The sequence below is a fragment of the Oryctolagus cuniculus genome, chromosome X (genome assembly GCF_051225735.1).
Source record: "Oryctolagus cuniculus isolate XC-2025 breed Fujian yellow rabbit chromosome X, ASM5122573v1, whole genome shotgun sequence".
Lineage (NCBI taxonomy): Eukaryota > Metazoa > Chordata > Mammalia > Lagomorpha > Leporidae > Oryctolagus > Oryctolagus cuniculus.
This window is the reverse complement of record NC_142888.1, coordinates 83,517,067-83,537,480: the sequence shown is the minus strand read 5'-3', so window position 1 is coordinate 83,537,480 and position 20,414 is coordinate 83,517,067. Positions and strand designations below refer to the sequence as shown.

At 43.4% G+C, this 20,414-nt stretch overlaps 1 protein-coding gene and 1 long non-coding RNA gene across 3 annotated transcripts; one reads left to right on the top strand and one right to left on the bottom strand.

Annotated features, from left to right (window-relative positions):
* The first annotated feature begins 343 nt into the window (after positions 1-343).
* Positions 344-10,226, top strand: NXT2 (nuclear transport factor 2 like export factor 2). 2 transcript variants are annotated; one of them, XM_002720186.6, is made up of 5 exons: positions 344-572; positions 1,526-1,607; positions 2,587-2,673; positions 6,582-6,726; positions 8,064-10,226. In XM_002720186.6, the coding sequence occupies exons 1-5, from the start codon at positions 475-477 to the stop codon at positions 8,243-8,245; spliced, it is 594 nt and encodes a 197-aa protein (XP_002720232.1). In that variant the 5' UTR covers positions 344-474; the 3' UTR covers positions 8,246-10,226. The 2 variants fall into 2 exon arrangements, with proteins under 2 accessions (XP_002720232.1, XP_008271091.1); XM_008272869.4 differs by lacking the exons at positions 344-572; positions 1,526-1,607 and adding an exon at positions 1,761-2,101.
* LOC127484878 (uncharacterized) lies at positions 3,768-6,129 on the bottom strand. Its single transcript, XR_007912068.2, has 2 exons — positions 5,604-6,129; positions 3,768-4,155 (listed from the first exon to the last, which is right to left on the bottom strand). It is a non-coding gene; the product is annotated as an uncharacterized LOC127484878 (long non-coding RNA).
* Positions 10,227-20,414: the final 10,188 nt, after the last annotated feature.

The window sequence follows — 20,414 nt, the reverse complement described above, 5'->3', positions numbered from 1 at the left end:
ATAGGGGAACGAACATTCCAAGGACTCCAGTAGAGATGACGGAAAGAATAAGGAGGACAGACTGGAAGTGCAGAAAAAAAAAAAAAAGACTAAAATCTGGGCTTCCAAGTGTTGAAAGCCTATAGTGTGTCGTGATATTCATGTTTAATAAAATTCCTTATTTGTAATTGGAACTCAGCAAGGAGGTGGTGCCTGTTGAGGTTTATTAGCATATATGTAACGGCTGTGATGAGGTGGCAGGAGGGAGAGCTTAAAGTGTGAGACATCCGGACATTATGAGGTGGCAGGAGGGAGAGCTTAAAGTGTGAGACACCCGGACATTATGAGGTGGCAGGAGGGAGAGCTTAAAGTGTGAGACATCCGGACGTGACGTCAGCTAGTGGCACGCTGAGGAGGACAGAGAAGTCCTGTATGGTGGCCGTTGGAGCTAGACTTAAAAAGAGAGTGACGGGAAAAACAAATTAAATTGAAAAGATGAGAAAATTCAGAAGAGACTGGTCTCAGGAAGACTATGAAAGGCGTCAAGGAAGGAGCGACTATCGTCATGAGGAGCCACAAACCAGCTACTCATAGTAAGATCCGATTAGACAGCCGTTAAGTCGTGGATGACTTGAAGGTGGACATTCTTAAGGGATGGTGGGGCGAAGAGCCAGATTGCTGCCGTAGTTTTATCATTTGGGCTTGAATCTCTTCCTGTGTCCCTGAGCGGGTTAAATACTTTGTATCTTAGCTAAAAATGGATTTGATAAAAACAGCAGTTACCTCGACACTACTGGAAATAAGAGAATGAGTAAAAATGTGTGGAAAAGTACTTTGTACTTGGCATTTTATCTGTTGTTTGCTTTGTGTGGTAAGTAACCGGGAAAAGGTAGTGAATGGCATCGTGAATTAATTCTTGTCTGAGATCGGCAATATATTTTAAAATGTATCGTTGAAGAGAGACTCGAGTCTTTACCCTTAAATATGCCCAAAGTAAAATCTAATAGTGAATAATCTCCAGAATACCACCAAACTTTTTTGCTTCAATAGCCTAGGTTCTTTGAGAATGTTCCAGAACTAAGCGGCAAACGGTTCTCCAGCAGTCATGCGCAGTATGCCTTTCCCCAAGGTCCGCCCCCTTTTTCCTATAGACCATGGATCTTGTAGGTCTCCGGTTTCTCATTGGTCGTCAGTGGGCTTTGACCCCCCCCCCACTTCCTGTAGCAAAGAAACCCCCCCTTAAGTGGCCCCTTTTGATTCGACCCAAGGTGTACCGTTTAAAAATTGGTATACTTTTCTTCAGAGTATGCAGTTAGCAAAAGTAAAGTGTTCTTTTTTTCTGTTAAACTACATAAATAAACATCTAGTAAATAAATAAGCCAGGTGGGAGGAATCAATCGGAACTGAAGGGAGGTAGACCTACGGTTGGAACGTCGGGTTGCTTTTAGCGACGGACCGATCTACTTCCGGAACCGAATTGGCTATTAGAAAATTGTGCGCGTTTGGCGGATTTCGGTCTCTTCCCAAACGTTTGATCGTTTCGCAGCCGAGGAGGCCACAGACGCGAGGAGGTAGTAACGCCGCCACTGGACCAAAGTGCTTCGGGCTCCTCGATGGCCACGTCCGTGGTGAGTGTCCGGGTCGCGATGGGGAGTCTCGGCGCCGAAGCATGGGCGGTAGAGGGGAGGGGCTCAGGGTTGGACTGGCTCCTGGTCACATGAACAGGTAGCGAATCAGGGTCTGACCAGCCTGGCTCCGGGGCGGGGTCCACTCTACTGCCCGCCCTCCGAAAGTTGTGCCGTAGTATTTTGGTCCCGGAAAGGATAGTTAAATCCGGAGAGTGGAGAGGCAGGGTCTTAGTGTTTGTTTACGACTGAAACACTCTTCCCGATCTGATTCCCTAAAAATCTCTTTCGATCGCCTGAGAAACTGGCGATTCACTGTTATTAATTCAAGTAATACGCCAGGACCAGCGAATTTCTAGGCAAGAAGCTATTTGATCCTGAGTCCTGCGCAGCCCCCAATAATATTTTTCTTCTAATATTCTGCAATTCTTTGACAAACACCGGTAAATGTTTACATAGTAGAACAGTTGTTCAAGTGGAGCTACGTAGTTTTTCAGGTAGTTCCTTGAACTTCATTCTTTTTCTAATTTTTATTTTTTCCCTTTGAGCAGTTTTGAGTTTTGTCCTCACTTCTCCCTTGAAAGGAGAACTGAACACGTTCTTAGTTTACTCACTAGCTTCCCTTCCCCCTCCTTTTAAGGTTCATACAGCGTCGTGTTTATTAGGGTGGATGTTTTATTGGAAATACTGAAAGTTCAAAGTAGTTAGTTGCCAGGCAACAGTAGAAGTTTATACGTGACAAATGAAAATAATCTAATTCACAAATCAGAGATGATTATATATTGACATGCACCTACAAATAGTAAAAAAAATTGTTGACTTTTGAGTTCTTACCATTATTAAGCTTAAATTTATATTGACAAATGAGGACTGGGTATAGAGCAGTATGGTGATTGAAATAAATCATTAACTTCGGTTGGTGGTTTTGTGTTAATGAGGGGTTGGAAAGGTGGTAATCTATACCTCCAAGTTTTTCTCCTAGGATTTCAAAACTTATGTGGATCAAGCCTGCAGAGCTGCTGAGGAGTTTGTGAACATTTACTACGAGACAATGGACAAAAGAAGACGGGTGAGTGTTATGGACTCTACAGCTGTTTATTAAATACCAGTTCTCTTTTGTTGTTGAGCCAGCTATTAGTGTGACTTCAGTAAATGATAACTGGACTTGTTCTTTAAAAACAGATTGCTTAGGGAACGATTGGTATAGTGTTTGTGGAAGTATAAGTTTGCTTTTACCTAGTTCTCCCGATCATGGGCAAGTTGCTATTTTTCTTAATGTCATTTTATGATTAGGTTTGTAAGTAGGAATTAATTTGAAAACCGCATTTATCATTGGGTTTATCATATATTTACTTAAATATGTTACCTTGTCTTAATACCACCATTTATCCAATATGGTTAAGGAAGGATTAGCACCAGTGAAAGGATCTGTCATTACAGGGAATGCTTCCTGATTTGCCCCCTTTATTTCATGTATTAATAGGTAATTTCTGATTAAGCCTCATAACTATTGCTGGCACAAAGAGCATACACATAGCTAGGATACTTTAGTATTCAACAGACGAAGTTTTCACATCACCAGCATTTTCATTGTAATTTATCCCTGTGCCAAATCTTCTAAGTAATTATTTAGGTACCTGGGTGGTCAAATGGATCTAAATCTCTTAGCAGCATAGGACTGTGTTTTAGTGAACTTCTCTTCTGCAGATGCAAAAGTTGGTACTTTATCGATAAAAGCCCACCTTCTAAAGGCAGAAGATCAAAGAAGTCCCTGGTACTTCTGTTTGTTGATATAAGATGGGAAATGGGAAGAGGCAGTGGATGCTTATTGTTCCTTGTCTATAATTGTGCCTACTGTTTTCAAAAATAAAGTAGCAAAAAAGTGGGATATAGTTCATTATCAGTGTGAAGATAGATGTTGGCATTGGAACCCAAGTTAAATTATAGAATATTAAGAAATAATATTCCCTGTGACTCCAAATAGTTAACTGTTGAATTTTGTCTCATTTTGACTTTAATTTATTTGGTTCATCAGAGACTCTGCTTTAGCAAATACTCACAATTCTTTTGAACTAAGTAGACTAACAGAATAATAGCAATAAGGAATAATTCTTCCTAACACATGCAAAGATTAAATGATTCACATCTGTATAACCTCTGGGATTAAATTATAGTATGACTTGATTAACAAATTTATTAATTATCAGAGTTAGAAAAGGAAGAAAAGCTTGTCTGGGCTACATGTGCTTACAATTTGTGATCATTGGGGCCGGCACTGGCTCACTTGGTTAATCTTCCACCTGTGGCGCTGGCATCCGATATGGGTGCTGGTTCTAGTCCCAGCTGCTACTCTTCCAGTCCAGCTCTCTGCTGTGGCCCGGGAAGGCAGTGGAGGATGGCCCAGGTGCTTGGGCCCTGCACCCACATGGGAGACCAAGAAGAAGCACCTGGCTCCTGGCTTCGGATCTGCGCAGCACCAGCCATAGCAGCCATTTGGGGAGTGAACCAACGGAAGGAAGACCTTTCTCTTTCTCTCTCTCACTAACTCTACCTGTCAAATAAAAAAAAACAATTTGTGATCATTTATTCATTTTAATACATAAAGCAAAACTTGAAAACTATCTTCTAGCTTTTGGCTGCAAGGATTTCTTATTGTGGCTAATGTATAATATGAAAAAATATATTTAACTCTTTAATTTATGAGGAGTAGGATAGCATCTATTTCAGGCTAGGATTCTGGACAGACATCTTGTTTACACTGGTTTGCATTGGAGAGGGATCAAGGGAAATGGACAGGGAGGTCGAACTTTAAAAATGTTTATATACCAGAACAAGCATTAGGCTAAGTAGTTAAGTTATTGGTTGGAACATAAATATTCCACATCAGAGTGCCTGTGTTTGATCTTGGCACTTAATGCTGATTCTAGCTTCCTGCTGCACCCAGGGAGACAATGATGATAGCTCAAGTGGTTGGGTCCCTTACACCTATGTGAAAGACCTGGATTGAGTTCCCTGTTACTGATTTCTGGCTGCCTACCTCCCCCCCCCCGTCGCGAGCCCTACTGTCACGCAGCTCGACAGCAGTAAGTGCGACGTACGACTTGTCAGTCACGGGGCAGAAAGGAACACTCGGACACAAGACTGCCTTTCCAGTGAAAGATTTTTATTGCTCACACACCGGGGACACACCAGGGATGTATCACACTACTCATTTGCTCATTTATCAAGGTTAAAACACTATCAATATCAATCTATATGCCTGATAGTGCTAATGTACCTAATATGCTCAACTCTATTCATAGCAATATATTATGCTTACTCTATACCTAAGTGCTTAACAACCTATATCTGACAGTCTATAACTCTGTACTTCACAGTCTATAGCTTGATGATCTATGTCCTGACTTAACCACGATACCTACTATAACAACAAAATCTTAATCATACTAATAGCAATAACTAGCAATCTATAATCAGTAAACAACAATCAATAATCAAACAGCAATATCACACTTAATGTTTCCACCTTGATCATGAGTTAGCACATCATTGACATCATGACATTACAACATATGCTTGCTGCGTGTCTAGGATCATATCACTATCACGAATGTGTTTCTCCTGTGGGGAGTGTACAATGTCCAGAGTTCAACATCCCAGCAGGGACGGATCTCAGATCAGTCACTTACAGGCTTGGAGTTCTTGGGCGAATGGTGAAGTGCTAGGCGATGGGAAGGCAATGAGGTGGTGAGGTGACAGCTCTGCACTCAGGCACAACAGTGAGGTTGTGAAACGGTGAGGCAGCAAGGTGGCGGCTCTGCCGGCCCCTTGATCCCGTTGTCCCCTTGTGCCACGTAGCAAGAGAGCTAGCGGGCTGGCTCTTTGGCCCCAAGTGCGAGGAGATCCAGAGGTTCACACGCCCTGGGCCCCCCCACACACACACACACACGGCAGGGCTACAGCTCAGGGACAGCTCTGCGGGTCATCTTGTGCCATTACCTGCTCCATGCAGAGTAGCAGGCTGTCTCTTCAGCTCCAGATGTGTGGAGATCCAGAGGTTCACACACACCGGGCCCTTGGTTCAGAGGCAAAGCCGAAGTGTTACAGCAGTGTTACAGCTCAGGAACAGGACAGCAGCTAAGGCCACTCAGGAAGCTGTGGCTGGAATGGCTCAGGAACGGGTGCAGCTCAGGAAGCTGCGGCTCGGGAGGTCAGCTCTTTCTGCTCGGGTCAGCTCCCCTCAGTGACAGCTCAGTGACAGCTCGTCTCAGCTCCGCTCTTCTTTCTCCCGTTCCCAGTGGTTGACACGCACCAGGCCATGATCCTCAAAAGGGTGGAGAGCGGTGCAAGGGCTCCCCTTTTTAATCCTCATTTTCTGGCAGTCCTCCATCTTGTTGTGTGGTTGAATAACCCAGTCAATACTGTTCCCGCCTTGCTTATGTTTGAACAGCCCAGTCAGTGTGGGTAGAAGGGTATCGTCCACAGCGCACTGTCACCTGACTGCCCAGAGGTGTCTGTTTGGTATGATTAGGAGCCTCTCCGTAGCAGGCGTTAGGCCTAACATCAGCTCCTGGCTTATCATGAGTGACTCCACTCTACTTTCATTTTGTGGTTGGAGTAATTTTTGACTCAATATTTTACTGTGGAGTTTCCACAGTTCACCTCCTTTTGCTAATCAGGTAAGCAGTGATCTGTGATTCTATTTTGGGGACTTTCTGTGAGATTCTCCACACCCCCTCATCCTGCCATACACACGCACTACCTTCAAGGCATTTGGGAAGTGAGCCAGGGAATTGCATGTCTCTCACACCCTCCCTCTTCTCTCCTTGCCAGTTTCTCTCCCTTTCTTCCTGCCTCTCCCCCACTCACCTAAAGCTTTTAGAAATTTAACGTTCATGTAATTTTTAATCCATTTATATACTATACTTTACCTGGAAACAAAACTCTGCATATTTTTAGACTTTTCTTTCTTTTTAGGCACTTACCAGGCTGTACCTAGACAAGGCCACTTTAATTTGGAATGGAAATGTTGTGACCGGGCTGGATTCTCTGAGTAATTTTTTTGAGATGTTGCCATCCAGTGAGTTTCAAGTCAACATGTTGGATTGCCAGCCAGTTCATGGTAAGATCAAGATCTTTTAAGGTATTTCCTTTGTTTGCCTTTGATGACCACTGAGCTTTTACATCAGAAGCAGCAAACAACTGGAGTGGTAGAAGTATTTACCTTTTTGGGCAACTTAAATATTAGAAAAGATTTGGCTGTCCAGACTTTTGATTTTCTTTTAAAAGCTTCTTAATTTTTTTAAAAAAATGTATTTATTTGAAAGACAGAGTTACCGAGAGGCAGAGACAGAGAGAGAGGTCTTCCATCTGCTGGTTCACTCCCCAGATGGCTGCAACAGCTGGGTTTGGACCAATTTGGAGCCAGGAGCTTCTTCTGGGTCTCCCATGCAGGTGCAGGGACCCAAGGACTTGGGCCATCTTCTACTGCTTTCCCAGGCCATAGCAGAGAGCTGGATCAGAAGTGGAGCAGCCGGGTCTTGAACCAGCGCCCACATGGGATGCCAGCACTCCAGGCAGCGGCTTTACCTGCTACGCCAAAGCACCGGCCCCTTAAAAGCTTCTTACTTTAGAAACCTACTAATAGGTTTTCGTGGATTATGTGATTATGGCTTTAAAAAGTCATATGAGAAGTTGAAGGTAAATGTGATTTTTGTTCATGAAGAAGAGAGATTATCTATTTTCCCTCAAGATATCTGCCTACTGAGCCTTAACATGTCTCCAGAGAAGACTTATTACATATGTGATTAATGTCTTTCAGTATCTTACAACTTATTTAAGTTTTACAGAAATTTACTATTATATGAAAGTTTTGGCAGGATCGAATTTGATTCAACATAGACTGATGCAGTTTATAATATTAACCTCTAGGTGGAGTCCTAAGTGTCTTAAGTATGAGGGACTTCAACTACCTCATTGAAAAATGAAATTAAAAGATAATTTTATCTCAGTGCAAAAAATTTTATAATCATCTGTAGTTTTTTCATAATGCAAAATTACCATAAATGCTTTTAAAGGCCCCTTCTAGTGGTTTAGGGTAATGTGTTTTTTTTCCTATAAAGTTCTATAAAATAGCAATAGCTGAAGAAACAAAATATTAGCCATGTTAGAAACCTAATGAAATATTAATATATACAGGAAGCAAGTGGTCCTGTGCTGAATACAAGCTCTTTATTTTGAAACTTTAGAGTACCTCAGATCATTCTGGCCCGAAAATAATTTCAGTGTCTTTGAAATTTGTATTTAATTTTTGGTTTTGAGTATGCAGATTTACAGTTAGGCTCAATGTAAAGAAAATCTGTGAAATTTTTAATCATTACATCATAAACCACACAGCTTTGAAATTTGCTTTTCTAGAAATAAAACTGACCTCTTCTCTTTTTTCGTTTGTGAATGAAGAGCAAGCTACCCAGTCCCAGACAACAGTTCTTGTTGTGACCAGTGGAACTGTGAAGTTCGATGGAAACAAGCAACACTTCTTCAACCAAAACTTCCTGCTGACCGCTCATTCCACTCCCACCAGTACAGTGTGGAAAATTGCCAGTGATTGCTTCCGTTTTCAAGACTGGGCTAGTTGTTAAAGGGGGCCAGAGTCCATTCATCTTTGTCCCATTAGTTCCAGCAGCAGGAATTTGTGTGAGTTAACTCATTTTTTTGTAAAAGCACTACATACTAGTATGTGTTTTAGTTTTGTTTTTATTATTCTTAGCAGCACCTTTTCTATCTGGTGCAAGTTTGAATTATTGCCCTTAAGAGCTTTAATGCTATTTTTACATGCCTTATATACATTCCAGTGATGACATTCTTAAAGTAATATTAAACACATGATCTTGGTACTAACATAGTCACTGTGAACCCAGCCTATCGCAAAAATGGAATTCTTTTATAATATCATCTATGGAATATCAGCACAATGTAACTCTTAGGGAAGAAATGCGGCTTGTTTTGGTTACTAGGTACATTTTGTAGTAAAACACATGGCTGTTTTCAGTTAACACTAGTGATGCGGTTTTAATATGTAACTTTCCAAATCAGTTCAGTGAAAATAACACAAGTTTCGGTTTGCACAGCTACTCTGTTCTATTAGAATTGCATGTAAAGTTGTTTGCTAGTCTTTTATCTGATAATTTGTTTACATTGGCATATTTTGTTATGAAGTAAATTAACCAAATAGGCACAAAATGTTCTCAGTTGACACCTGAGTATCAGGTACATTTGGTGGCTTAACAGTAAAACTTCTTGAAAATATTTTTCTTGGCAGCTGTAGGTCTATAAATGTAGGTAATGAATGGTAGTAGAACTAATAGCATTACTGGGAGAATGAGGAATGAGAAATGCGGAAAACCATGTTTGAAGCCAAAAGTAGGTGGGAGTAGCAAAGTGATAAAATTTTGGGTACTTGTTTTCTACCTCCTAAAAATGTACCCTGTTTTTAGGATTTAAATCCCTGAGTTAATAAGTATTTTTGCCAAATGATCGTATCACTTTTAGTCTAAGAATGGTTTTTTACCGTCTTCCCACTCCGCCTCATGTGTTGTGTGTGCATATATATGTGTCAGTTTATTTTTAAAAATTCTGAGGAGTAAAATACCAGCAATAAATCTAACCTGGTAGCAGGAAATTTGGAAACAAAGCCATTGCTCTCTCTCTGTGCCATTATTAACTTCTAAGTCTTCCATGTGAACTTTGGCCTCAAGTCTCCTATATATTACCCACTCCCAAAATGACTGATTTTATGCCAGTGTTTTATACTGCCGACTACATTATCTTTTCTGTAATTATTTAAAATTTATTTAAAATTTAAGTATTTGATTTTACGACTTGTTTTTCCACATGGCAGTGGGCAAATAGATCTGTTTTAAGACATGTTTGTTATGTGGCTAACTTATCTTTTTAAAGAGAAAATAGAGAAAAGAAGGTCATCACGCTAAATTTCAAAAGACCAAGTTGATTCATTTACTTTTCAGCCTGTAAAGAAGCTGTAACTTTGCTTTTTGGTTAAAATTTAAGTATCTTTTCCAATTTTTCATGTTTTTAAAGCCAGAGATGCCCTTTGTTTTATACATTGCAACTAAAGTTAATGTTTCTAGGCACTTAATTTTAAACCCAATAGTTCATCTACTCTTGGCCAAAAATATGTGCTATATTTCTAATGTAGCCACAAAATAGAATTTAAAAGTATAAGGGAGTGGAACTGAAATTTAGAGCACACCTTCGTGTAGGACTTATCAAAACTTGTACATTATAGTCTACTCAAAGTGAGCTTATGGTTACTTTGGGGTTTTTGTAAACCACAGCTTTAATAGCAACAATCAGAATGTCCAGATACTACCCTATCTCTAATGGAGAACAGTCTCAAGTAAAAGCTACATATAACTAGCAATAACTGAACTGATGGTTATGTGTTATTCATGAAGTGTTTTAAGACTTATGCGTGAACTGCTTTTTCGAAACTCTGTATAAACTTTTAAATGGCTGGAATGACTCTTTATGGGCTAGACTGTATTTTTGACATGTTCATATTTTTCTAACTTGGAAAAAATAAAATTTGGTTTGTGACAAGTTTTCTCAAGTCTGGTTATTTTAAATGTTTGTTTATTTATTTGAGAGAGAGAGAGAGAGCGCACTCTCCCTTCACCTGTTTTACTCCTGAAATGCTCAGGACAACTGGGAGAACTCCATGCAGGTTTCCTCCATGTGTGACAGGAAACCAATTACTTGACTCATCACTTCTGGCTCCCAGAGTCTACATTCGCAGGAAGCTGGAGTCAGAAGCTAAAGGTGAGTATTAAGCCCAGGCACTTCCATGTGGAATGCAAACACCTCAACTGGTGTCTTACTAGGCCAAATGCCTGTCAGTCAAGCTTATTTTAAGGTCTTTTGATTTTTGCTCTTGAGGCATTGTGTGTGTGTGTGTGTGTGTGTGTGTCATTTTTTGTTGCTATAACAAAATACCTAAGACTGGATAATTTATAAAGAAAAGAAATGCATTTACTGCTGTTCTGGAGGCTGAGAAGCCCAAGTTGAGGGGCTGTATCTGCTGAGGGCTTTCTTGCTGGTGGGGACTCACAGAACCCTGAGGCAGCACAGGCTATCACATGAACAGAAAGAACAAGCATACCATTGAGAGGTCACTTTTATAAGAAATCCACTTCCTTGATAACCCATCCACTGATGAGAGCAACCCTCATCATCCAATCCCCTCTGAAAGGCACTATCTCCAAATACAATTTTTGGATTAATTTTCCAACACATGAACTCTGAGAGACAAACATAGCTATATGTATGCAGGTGCTTCAAAAGTCTGAAAGCAGCCAGCATTGTGGTTCAGTGGCTTACGCCTCTGCTTGTGGTGCCAGGATCCCTTATGAGCACCAGTTCTCATCTTGGCTGCTCCACTTCTGATCCAGCTCTCTCCTAATTCACCTGTGAAAGAAGCACAAGATGGAATGAGTACTTGGTCCCCTGCCATCCATGTGGAAGACTTGGATGAGGTTTCGCCTGACCCAGCTCTGGCTGTTGCAGCCATTTGGGAAATGAACCAGCAGATTTGAAGACTGTGTGTGTGTGTGTGTGTGTGTGTGTGTAAAACAGAGTGAAGCTTGGGCTAATGTCTATAGGAAAAACACCATAACAGAATGGGAGCATGTATCACGTCCACTCCTTGTAGGTCAGGAGGAACAATCCATGTTGCAAACCCAGTCTTAGAAACATCACAAGGTGATATAGCAATGCTTGGGTATTTCTCTTGGGAGCCAGAAAAGGTTAGAGGTTGTGGCAGCTATGGACTTCTCCCTTCAAGAAAGAACTTACCTTCCAACTAAAAGGAGAGCAGTTAGCTGAGACCCTGCAGATACAGCAGCTGCAGGATCTGCTGCAGTTTTTGAACTAAGGCCATGATCTTTGGGGGCAGCCTCTAGTCAATGACTAAGTACTACAAAGTTGCTAAGGCCTGCCCATTTCAATCCAGTGCAGGGCTTCACTCATGGGCCATCTTGCTCTACAGCTCTCTCATGGACTGAGACCCTTCTAGAACTATGTCACAGTCTGCCTAATTCTGCTTTTGCCTTTTTCTTTAACAAGTGTCAGATACACATCAGGATCTGAAGATTTGGCCACACCACCCTTATTCCTCCCTCTTTATCTTTTAATAAAGCCAATCCCCATATTAAGCCTCTTTTATCCTTACCTCCAACTCAGTATCTTCTTGCTAGAGAACCAGAATTGACTCAAGGTCTTCATTGCCAGTCCTTCATTGAACTGAAACACTGCTAAATATTGAAAGTGAGCATTTAGTGGCTTCTCGGGTGCTTATCCTTGTAGCCCATTTGACCATTTCCATGGAAATGTCCATGGGCGAGGGGGAAAAAAGGAGACTATCACTCAAGGCAAACCCCACACCCAAGCTGAAGATGAGGCTCCTCAGACACTCGAACAGAAGGCTGGGGTCATCACCACTTGGCCTTGTAAGTACCTGAAGTTGAAGAGGGGAACAGAGAGACAGGCTGTCCAGACCTGGGAAATGGGGGAAGGAGATGAAGAGAAAAGAACATAGTTTGGAGGAAAGGGAGTGTATGGCTCAGATTGCACATTTAGTAACTCCGCCTCCTGGCGTCTTAGTATCCTGGCAGCAAAATCTGCACTTAAGCAGCACTTTAAAGACGCTAACCTGCCAAGGCCTCTGCCCGGCCCTCACTTTCCACTCTGGTTTTTGTGTGTCCTTTCACTGTTACTCCAGAACAGAGCTCTCAAACCTGCTCTAGGCTCCAGAGAATTACTGGAGTTTCAGAAGGGTGGGCTGATATCTCCCTCCACCCCCATTTTTATGAGTATTTATCTGAGAGCACGGGCTCTAGGTTCTTTAAAGTTTTATTTCTTTATTTGAGAGGCAGAGGCAGAGAAAGAGAGAGAGAGAGAGAGGTCTTCCATCTGCTGGTTCACTCCCCAGATGGCCACACAGCCAGAGCTGTGCAGATCTGAAGCCAGGAGCCAGGAGCTTCTTCCAGGTCTCCCGCATGGGTGCAGGGGCCCAAGGACTTGAGCCATCTTCTACTGCTTTCCCAGGCCATAGCAGATAGCGGGATAGGAAGTGATACAGCTGGGACTGGAACCGGTGCCCATATGGGATGCCGGCATTCCAGGCGGTGGCTTTACCCACTACACCACAGTGCCGGCCCCAGGGCTCTAGTTTACATCAGGGGACTGTAATATGAAAGAGCTTAGAAATGACTTGTGGGGTGAGATTGAGTCCATTTTTATGGATTAAGTAAGCAGAACTGGTACCTAGTAGGTTCCTCAAAAATAATTGTCACATGATTGAGTGAATGAATAGGGAGCAGAAATTATTATGGGTAGTTAACATTAATTTAACTGAGATGAGATATAAAACACTTAGCATAGGGGCCAGCACCGTGGCTCACTTGTTTAATCCTCCACCTGTGGCACTAGCATCCCATATGGGCGCCGGTTCTAGTCCCAGTTGCTCCTCTTCCAGTCCAGCTCTCTGCTGTGACCTGGGAGGGCAGTGGAGGATGGCCCAAGTGCTTGGGCCCCTGCACTTGCATGGGAGACCAGGAGGAAGCACCCGGCTCCTGGCTTCGGATCAGCATAGCTTCGGCTGTAGCGGCCATTTGGGGGGTGAATCAACAGAAGAAAGACCTTTCTCTCTGTCTCTCTCACTGTCTAACTCTGTCAAATAAATTTTTTAAAAAAAGAAAAAGGCTCCCTTAAAAAAACATGTAGCATAGTACCTGATGCATAAACATCCATTAAAATTATTATTTAAGGCAGACATATGGCATAGGGTTTAAGTCCCTGCTTAAGACATCCATGTCACATATTGGGTACCTGGATTGAGTCCCTGCTCTGCCCTCTCTTCCCCAGTTCCAATCCAGCTTCCTGTTAATGCATACCCATTGAGGCAGCCAATGATGGCTCAAGTATTGCCACTCACATGGAAGATCTGGATTGAATTCTCAACTCCTGGCTTCTGCCTGGCTAGGCCCTCCCTGTTTCGGGCATTTGGGGAGTGAACCAGTGGGTGGAAGTTCTGTCTTTCTGCCTTTCAAATAAAATGAAAATTGTAAGGTTCTAAAAAATTATTATTGAGGCTGGCGCTGAGGCGTAGTGGGTAAAACCACTGACTGCAGTGTCGATGTCCCCCATGGGCACCAGTTTGAGTCCCAGCTGCTCTACTTCTATTCCAGCTCCATGCTGATGTGCCTGGGAAAACAATGGAAGATGGTCCAAGTGCTTGGGCCCCTACCTCCAATGTGGGAGACTCCAATGACGCTCCTGACTCCTAGCTTCCACCTGGTCCAGCCCTGGCTGATGTAGCCATTTGGAAAGTGAACCAGAGGATGAGATATCTCTCTCTCTCTCTCTCTCCCCCTCGGTCTCTCTCTCTAACTCTGCCTTTCAAACAAATAAACAAATCTTTTTCAAAATAATTATTACGTGCTCGGTCTTTTGAACAGGAGCCTGGAACACCAGGCTAACTAAAAAATATAGTACTTAACCGTTTTTGTCATTGGATAAATTAATTGTTGCCATTTTTTATTTTTAAAAACTGCAACATTGAGCTTCTTTGTACATATATTTTTGCACATACAGGAGATCATACCTAGAGAATAAAGTTATAGAAGTGCACTTGTTGGGATTAAGGATAAACCCATTTTAATCTTGATTAAAACTACCAATCTCGGGGCTGGCGCTGTGGCACACCAGGTTAAAGCCATGGCCTGAAGCGCCAGCATCCCATATGAGCGCCGGTTCTAGTCCTGGCTGCTCCTTTTCCGATCCAGCTCTCTGCTATGGCCTGGGAAAGCAGTAGAAGATGGCCCAAGTGCTTGGGCCCCTGCACCCATGTGGGAGACCTGGAAGAATCTCCTGGCTCCTGGCTTCGGATTGGCGCAACTCCAGCTGTTGCGGTCATCTGGGGAGTGAACCAGCAGATGGAAGACCTCTCTCTCTCTCTCTACTTTTCTCTGTAACTCTGTCTTTCAAATAAATAAAATAAATCTTTTAAAAAAACTACCAAACTCTCCTCCAAAATAAATCCAAGGCTGGGTGTTTGGCATGCCAGTTAGGATAATGCTTGGATGCATATGCCATGCAATCTTCTTTACCATCCTTTCCAAAAAAGGGCTCCCCTCATCGCTTGCCATACTCCTACTCTCCATTACTTTATTATAGGGAGCTTTTCACCACTGATGTATTATATATCTTCATTTTCACTGTTTGTCTCTACCTACCCGAATGTCACATCCAATAAGGTGGACCTATGTATATTTTGTCCACTGTGGAGTCCCCTGCACTTATAGGCTGTTGTCTATCTTCCCATTAAACTAAGGTCTTTGCTTTTTACTTGTTAAACTTCTTATTTGGTGAAGCATTAAGCCTTTTTACTGTAGTATAAATATAAAATATGTTATCTGGAAAACAAAAAAGAAAAAGAAAGAAACTATCATTATATTCTTAGAATTATATCTATGAACTATAATGAATCTGTTAAAAACTAAAAATTAAAAAAATAAAAGTTGGGGCTGGCACTGTGGCATAGAAGATTAAGTCTCTGCCTGCAGTGCTGACATACCATATATGTGCAGGTTCGAGTCCTGGCTGCTCCACTTCCAATCCAGCTCCCCACTAATGTGCCTGTGAAAGCAGTGGAAGATGGTCCAAGTACTTGGGTCCCTGAACCCACCTGGATGAAGCTCTTGGTTCCTGGCATCAGCCTTGCCCAGTCCCGGCCATTGCAGCCATTTGGGTAGTAAAATGGAAGATTTCTCTCTCTCGTTCTCTCTTTCTCTCTTGCTCTCACTTTCACTCTCCTTCTCTCTTTGTATCATTGCCTTTCAAATAAATAAATCTTTTTTTAAAGAAAGTCTTAAATTGAAAAATATTTTTATTTTATTTATTTGAAAGGCAGAGTGACAGAGAGAAAAGGAGAGAGGGAGAGAGAGAGGGTAGGGGCCAGAGAGAGAGAGAGAGAGAGAGAGATTTCTTCCATCTGCTAATTCACTCCCCCAAATGGTTGTAGAAGCTGGGTCTGGGCCAAGCTGAAGCCAGGAGCAGGAAACTCCAACTGGGTCTCCCACATGGGTGCAGGGCTCCAAGTACTTGGGCCATCTTCCACTGCTTTCCCAGGTACATTAGCAGGGAGCTGGATTGGCAATGGAGCAGTCAGGACTTGAATTGGCACTCTGATATGGGATGCCAGTATCATAGGGGGCACCTTAACCTGCTGTGTCACAACACTGGGCTCGAGTAAGGTGTCTTTAAGCAGAAACACACACAATACAAAGCTATGTATTGATCGGTTGATGAAATGTTGTGAGCAGAGGCTGGCTGGAATGGAACTCTGTAGCTCCTAAGAACAGTGGTTCAGTAATTTGCTAGTGCACTTTTCATGATGACATTATAGAACACAACTACGACAAATAATGGGAATGAACTGTATTTCAATCAATTTCTACAGCCTACACCCTAGCCCGAGCTACCATGCCATCGTCTCTTGCCTAAATTGATGCAAATTTTCTATATGATATCATTGTTCCTACTCTAGTCGTACTAGTGCCCATTCTTCGCACAGCAGCCAGAGCAATCTTCTAACACAATAAAGAAGATTATGTGACTTCCCTCTCAATGCCATTGGAGCAAACTTCCTGTCGTGTTTAAAATAAAGCTCAAATTCCTTACTGTATTAGTTATGGTTTTCTAGAAAAAAAGATAAGATATATGTGGCTATATAACAGGGGATGTATGATGGCATTGGCTGATGTGATTATGGAGGCCACGAAGTGCTGCGGTGTGCCTTCTGCAAGCGGAGAATCAGGAAAGCCAGAGCTGTAATTCATTCTGAGTCCGGAGAACCTGGGGTTGGGGGGCGCGAGTTCAAAGGCCTGAGCACTAGGAGCTGAGATGTCAAAGAAGGGGTAGAGGCCGGCGCCGCGGCTCACTAGGCTAATCCTCCGCCTTGTGGCGCCGGCACACCGGGTTCTAGTCCCGGTCGGGGCGCCGGAGTCTGTCCCGGTTGCCCCTCTTCCAGGCCAGCTCTCTGCTGTGGCCAGGGAGTGCAGTGGAGGATGGCCCGAGTGCTTGGGCCCTGCACCCCATGGGAGACCAGGAGAAGTACCTGGCTCCTGCCATCGGATCAGCGCGGTGCGCCGGCCATTGGAGGGTGAACCAACGGCAAAGGAAGACCTTTCTCTCTGTCTCTCTCTCTCACTGTCCACTCTTCCTGTCAAAAAAAAAAAAAACAAAAGGGGGGATAGAGGATGCACAGCCCAGCTGAATAAGAGAGAGTGGATTTGCCCTTCCTCCACACTGCTATTCTATCTGAACCCTCAGCCAACTGGATAATGCCACTCACATTGATGAGGTCCACCTCTGCCTAAGCGCTTTGAGCAGCTCTTTTTTTTTTTTTTTTTTGACAGAGTTAGACAGTGAGAGAGAGAGACAAAGGGAAAGGTCTTCCTTCCGTTGGTTCACCCCGCAAATGGCTGCTACAGCCAGAGCTGCGCCGATCCGAAGCCAGGAACCAGGTGCCTCCTCCTGGTCTCCCACATGGGGTGCAGGGGCCCAAGCATTTGGGCCATCCTCCACTGCACTCCCGGGCCACAGCAGAGAGCTGGATTGGAAGAGGAGCAACCGGGACAGAACCGGCGCCCCAACTGGGACTAGAACCCAGGTGCCGGCGCCGCAGGTGGAGGATTAGCCTAGTGAGCCGTGGCGCTGGCCTTGAGCAACTCCTTGAATGACAGACTTCTCAGCTTCCAGAGCTTAGCTAAAATTGTCACCTCCTCAGAGATGCCTTCCCTGACCACACTGGTTTGAAAATACTTTATTTATTTTTGTGGCTCGGTTGTTGCACTCCATGTCAACACTCTTTGCAGAGTGTGCAGACTCAGCCCCTGACTGAAGATTCTGCTCCTACTCCGAGCCTTGAGTCCCCTCAGACAGAGCATGATGGGAATCTTTACCTGGCTGCTTCCATTCAGCTTCCTTTTAGGCAACATCCTGTCCACAGTACATGGGCCCACAGAAGTCTCCTTCTTTTTCTCCCTCTTGACTTCATTTTTTCCAATTTCCCTTTACTTCATCTTTTGTCTCTCGTCCTGGAGGGGATCAGTCCCACTTTTACGCCCCGTCCTTTTCGTTGGGTGGAAGGATACTAGTTTTGAGATAGGAAGTTAGATTTTTATTTTCTTAACATCTCCCCACTTCCTTTCTCTCTTCACTGAAGCAAGTGGTCAGCCCTATGCCCCTGTGTCTCTGGGTAGGGCCGGGTCAGCGTCTTTCCTCTGGCTTCCAGTGTTATAGCAAGATACCAAGGCCATCAGGCAATCTGCAACCTGGAACGTTCCTTTCGACACAGCCACTTAGAGGTGAGATTCTTATCCCACGTCTAGTTCTTTTCAAACCAAGACAATTCAGGGTTCTCTCTGGACATCAAAAAATAGTGAGTGAAGCTAGTGGTATCCTTCCTTCAAGTATGATCTGTGGAGATCCAACTACTGTGTTGCCTACAATCCTGGGGATCACTGTTGAATGCTCTTTTTGGTGGGAAAGGTTTTCTACTGAATGCGTCTAGTCCATCTGCCAACACTTGCTTGGAGATCCTCGATCATTTCGGGTCAAGCAATAACCCCTTAACCACATCTAGCATTTGTCCCATTCCCCCAGAACAATGCTTTCAGCTCTCTGAGACTTCATTCTTTTAGGGTGTAATATCTGCTCCTGTAGTCCACTTAAGGCACAGTACATATCATACATGTGGGCTATTCATTTGCGACAGGTTTTGTCATTCCCATGAGAATACTTGTACCAATAGAGTAAGCTCATATCTTCCTCCCCACAAAAAATACTATCCACTGAGCTCTGCACTGAATACTGATCAGTTTAGGATTACTTAATTCATTGCTAAGACATTTAACATAGTCTTTCCAAGACCATACCTGTGTGAAGTCTAAAGGGTATATTACAACCTTCAAAAATTCATTGACTGATTGGCCCACTGGCATCGAACATGCTTGCTTAGTCTACCAGCACCCTGAAATCTTCACACCTCTACAAATCAGTTGTACACAGGTCCTGGGACAATGTGGCGGAAACGGATAGTTGCTTCCTGTCCAATATTCTTTCTTCACTTCTTTAATAATGGAAGCACCAAGTTTTATCTGAGTCCTTGGCCTTCGACATGAAACCTGCATTTCCCTACCTCTCTTTGCAGCCAGTTTGAGGTCACTCCACTGTAGTGAAAGCAGAAGTGATGTTTGTCAACTACTGGAAAGTACTTTTAAAAGGAAGGGATAGGGCCAGTGTGGTGGTGCAGTGGTAAATCTGCCACCTGTGATGCCAGCATCACATACGGACGCCAGTTCAAGTGCCAACTGCTCCACTTTTTTTTTTTTTTTGGACAGGCAGAGTGGGCAGTGAGAGAGAGAGAGAGAGACAGAGAGAAAGGTCGTCCTTTTTCCGTTGGTTCACCCCCGATCTGATCCAAAGCCGCGAGCCACCCGCGCTGATCCAAAGCCAGGAGCCAGGTGTGTCTCCTGGTCTCCCATGCGGGTGCAGGGCCCAAGCAGTTGGGCCATCCTCCACTGCACTCCCTGGCCACAGCAGAGAGCTGGACTGGAAGAGGAGCGACCGGGACAGAATCTGGCGCCCCGACGGGGACTAGAACCTGGTGTGCCGGCGGAGGATTAGTCTATTAAGCCTTGACGCCGGCGCTGCTCCACTTCTAATTAGCTCCCCTAATGCACCTGGGAAATCAGTAGGAGATGGCCCATGTGCACCCTGCCGCCCACGTGGGAGACTCAGATGGAGTTTCAGGCTCCTGGCTTTGGCTTTGCCCAGCCTCCATCACAGTCATTTGGGAGTAAACCAGCTGAAGGAAGAGTCTCTCTCTAAATAAATAAATAAATCTTTTTTAAAAATAAATCTTTAAGGGGCTGGCGCCGTTGCTCACTTGGTTAATCCTCCGCCTGCGCCGGCATCCTATATGGACACCGGTTCTAGTCCCGGCTGCTCCTCTTCCAGTCCAGCTCTCTGCTGTGGACCGGGAAGGCAGTGGAGGATGGCCCAAGTGCTTGGGTCCTGCACCCCATGGGAGACCAGGAGGAAGCACCTGGCTCCTGCCTTCAGATCGGCGCAGCGCCTGCCATTGCTGACATTTAGGGGGTGAACCAACGGAAGGAAGACCTTTCTCTCCCTCTGTCTCTCTCTCTCACTATCTAACTCTGCCTGTCAAAAAAAGTGAATGTTGTGTAAAAAAAAAATTAGCAAAGTGAACTCTACACTTGATACAAATAATAATATACCATTGGAGTTATTCCAGCAATTCAAGGGAGTTTAACAATACTAATTCTTCAAAACATAATTCACTATGAAAAGTAGGGAAAGATAATGCATGACTTCAATCCCAGCATAAAGAAAGATTTTAATAAAGTTTTTTGCATATTTATAATAAAAACTCTTCACAAACTACCAAAAGAAACTCCTTAAGCTGATAACAGTTATCTACCAAATATAGAACATAAGAAAATCAAAAACAAAGGTTATTCTTGAAAGGAAGATATTGGAAACATTTTGTTAAAATCAGCAACATGACATAGTTGCACACAATCACTGCTTCTATTCAACATTTCAGGGAGAAATCAAGTCAGTGAAGTAAAATAAGAAAAATAAATTAACAGTATGTGGATTAGAAATTAATAAACTAAGACAGCATTATTTGCAGATAATACA

Coding starts and splice junctions, on each gene's coding strand:
- NXT2 (XM_002720186.6), top strand. CDS start 475: ATGAGAAAATTCAGAAGAGACTGGTCTCAGGAAGACTATGAAAGGCGT. Junction 573..1,525: donor CCACAAACCAGCTACTCATA/GTAAGATCCGAT, acceptor ATCGTTTCGCAG/CCGAGGAGGCCACAGACGCG. Junction 1,608..2,586: donor CCTCGATGGCCACGTCCGTG/GTGAGTGTCCGG, acceptor TTTTTCTCCTAG/GATTTCAAAACTTATGTGGA.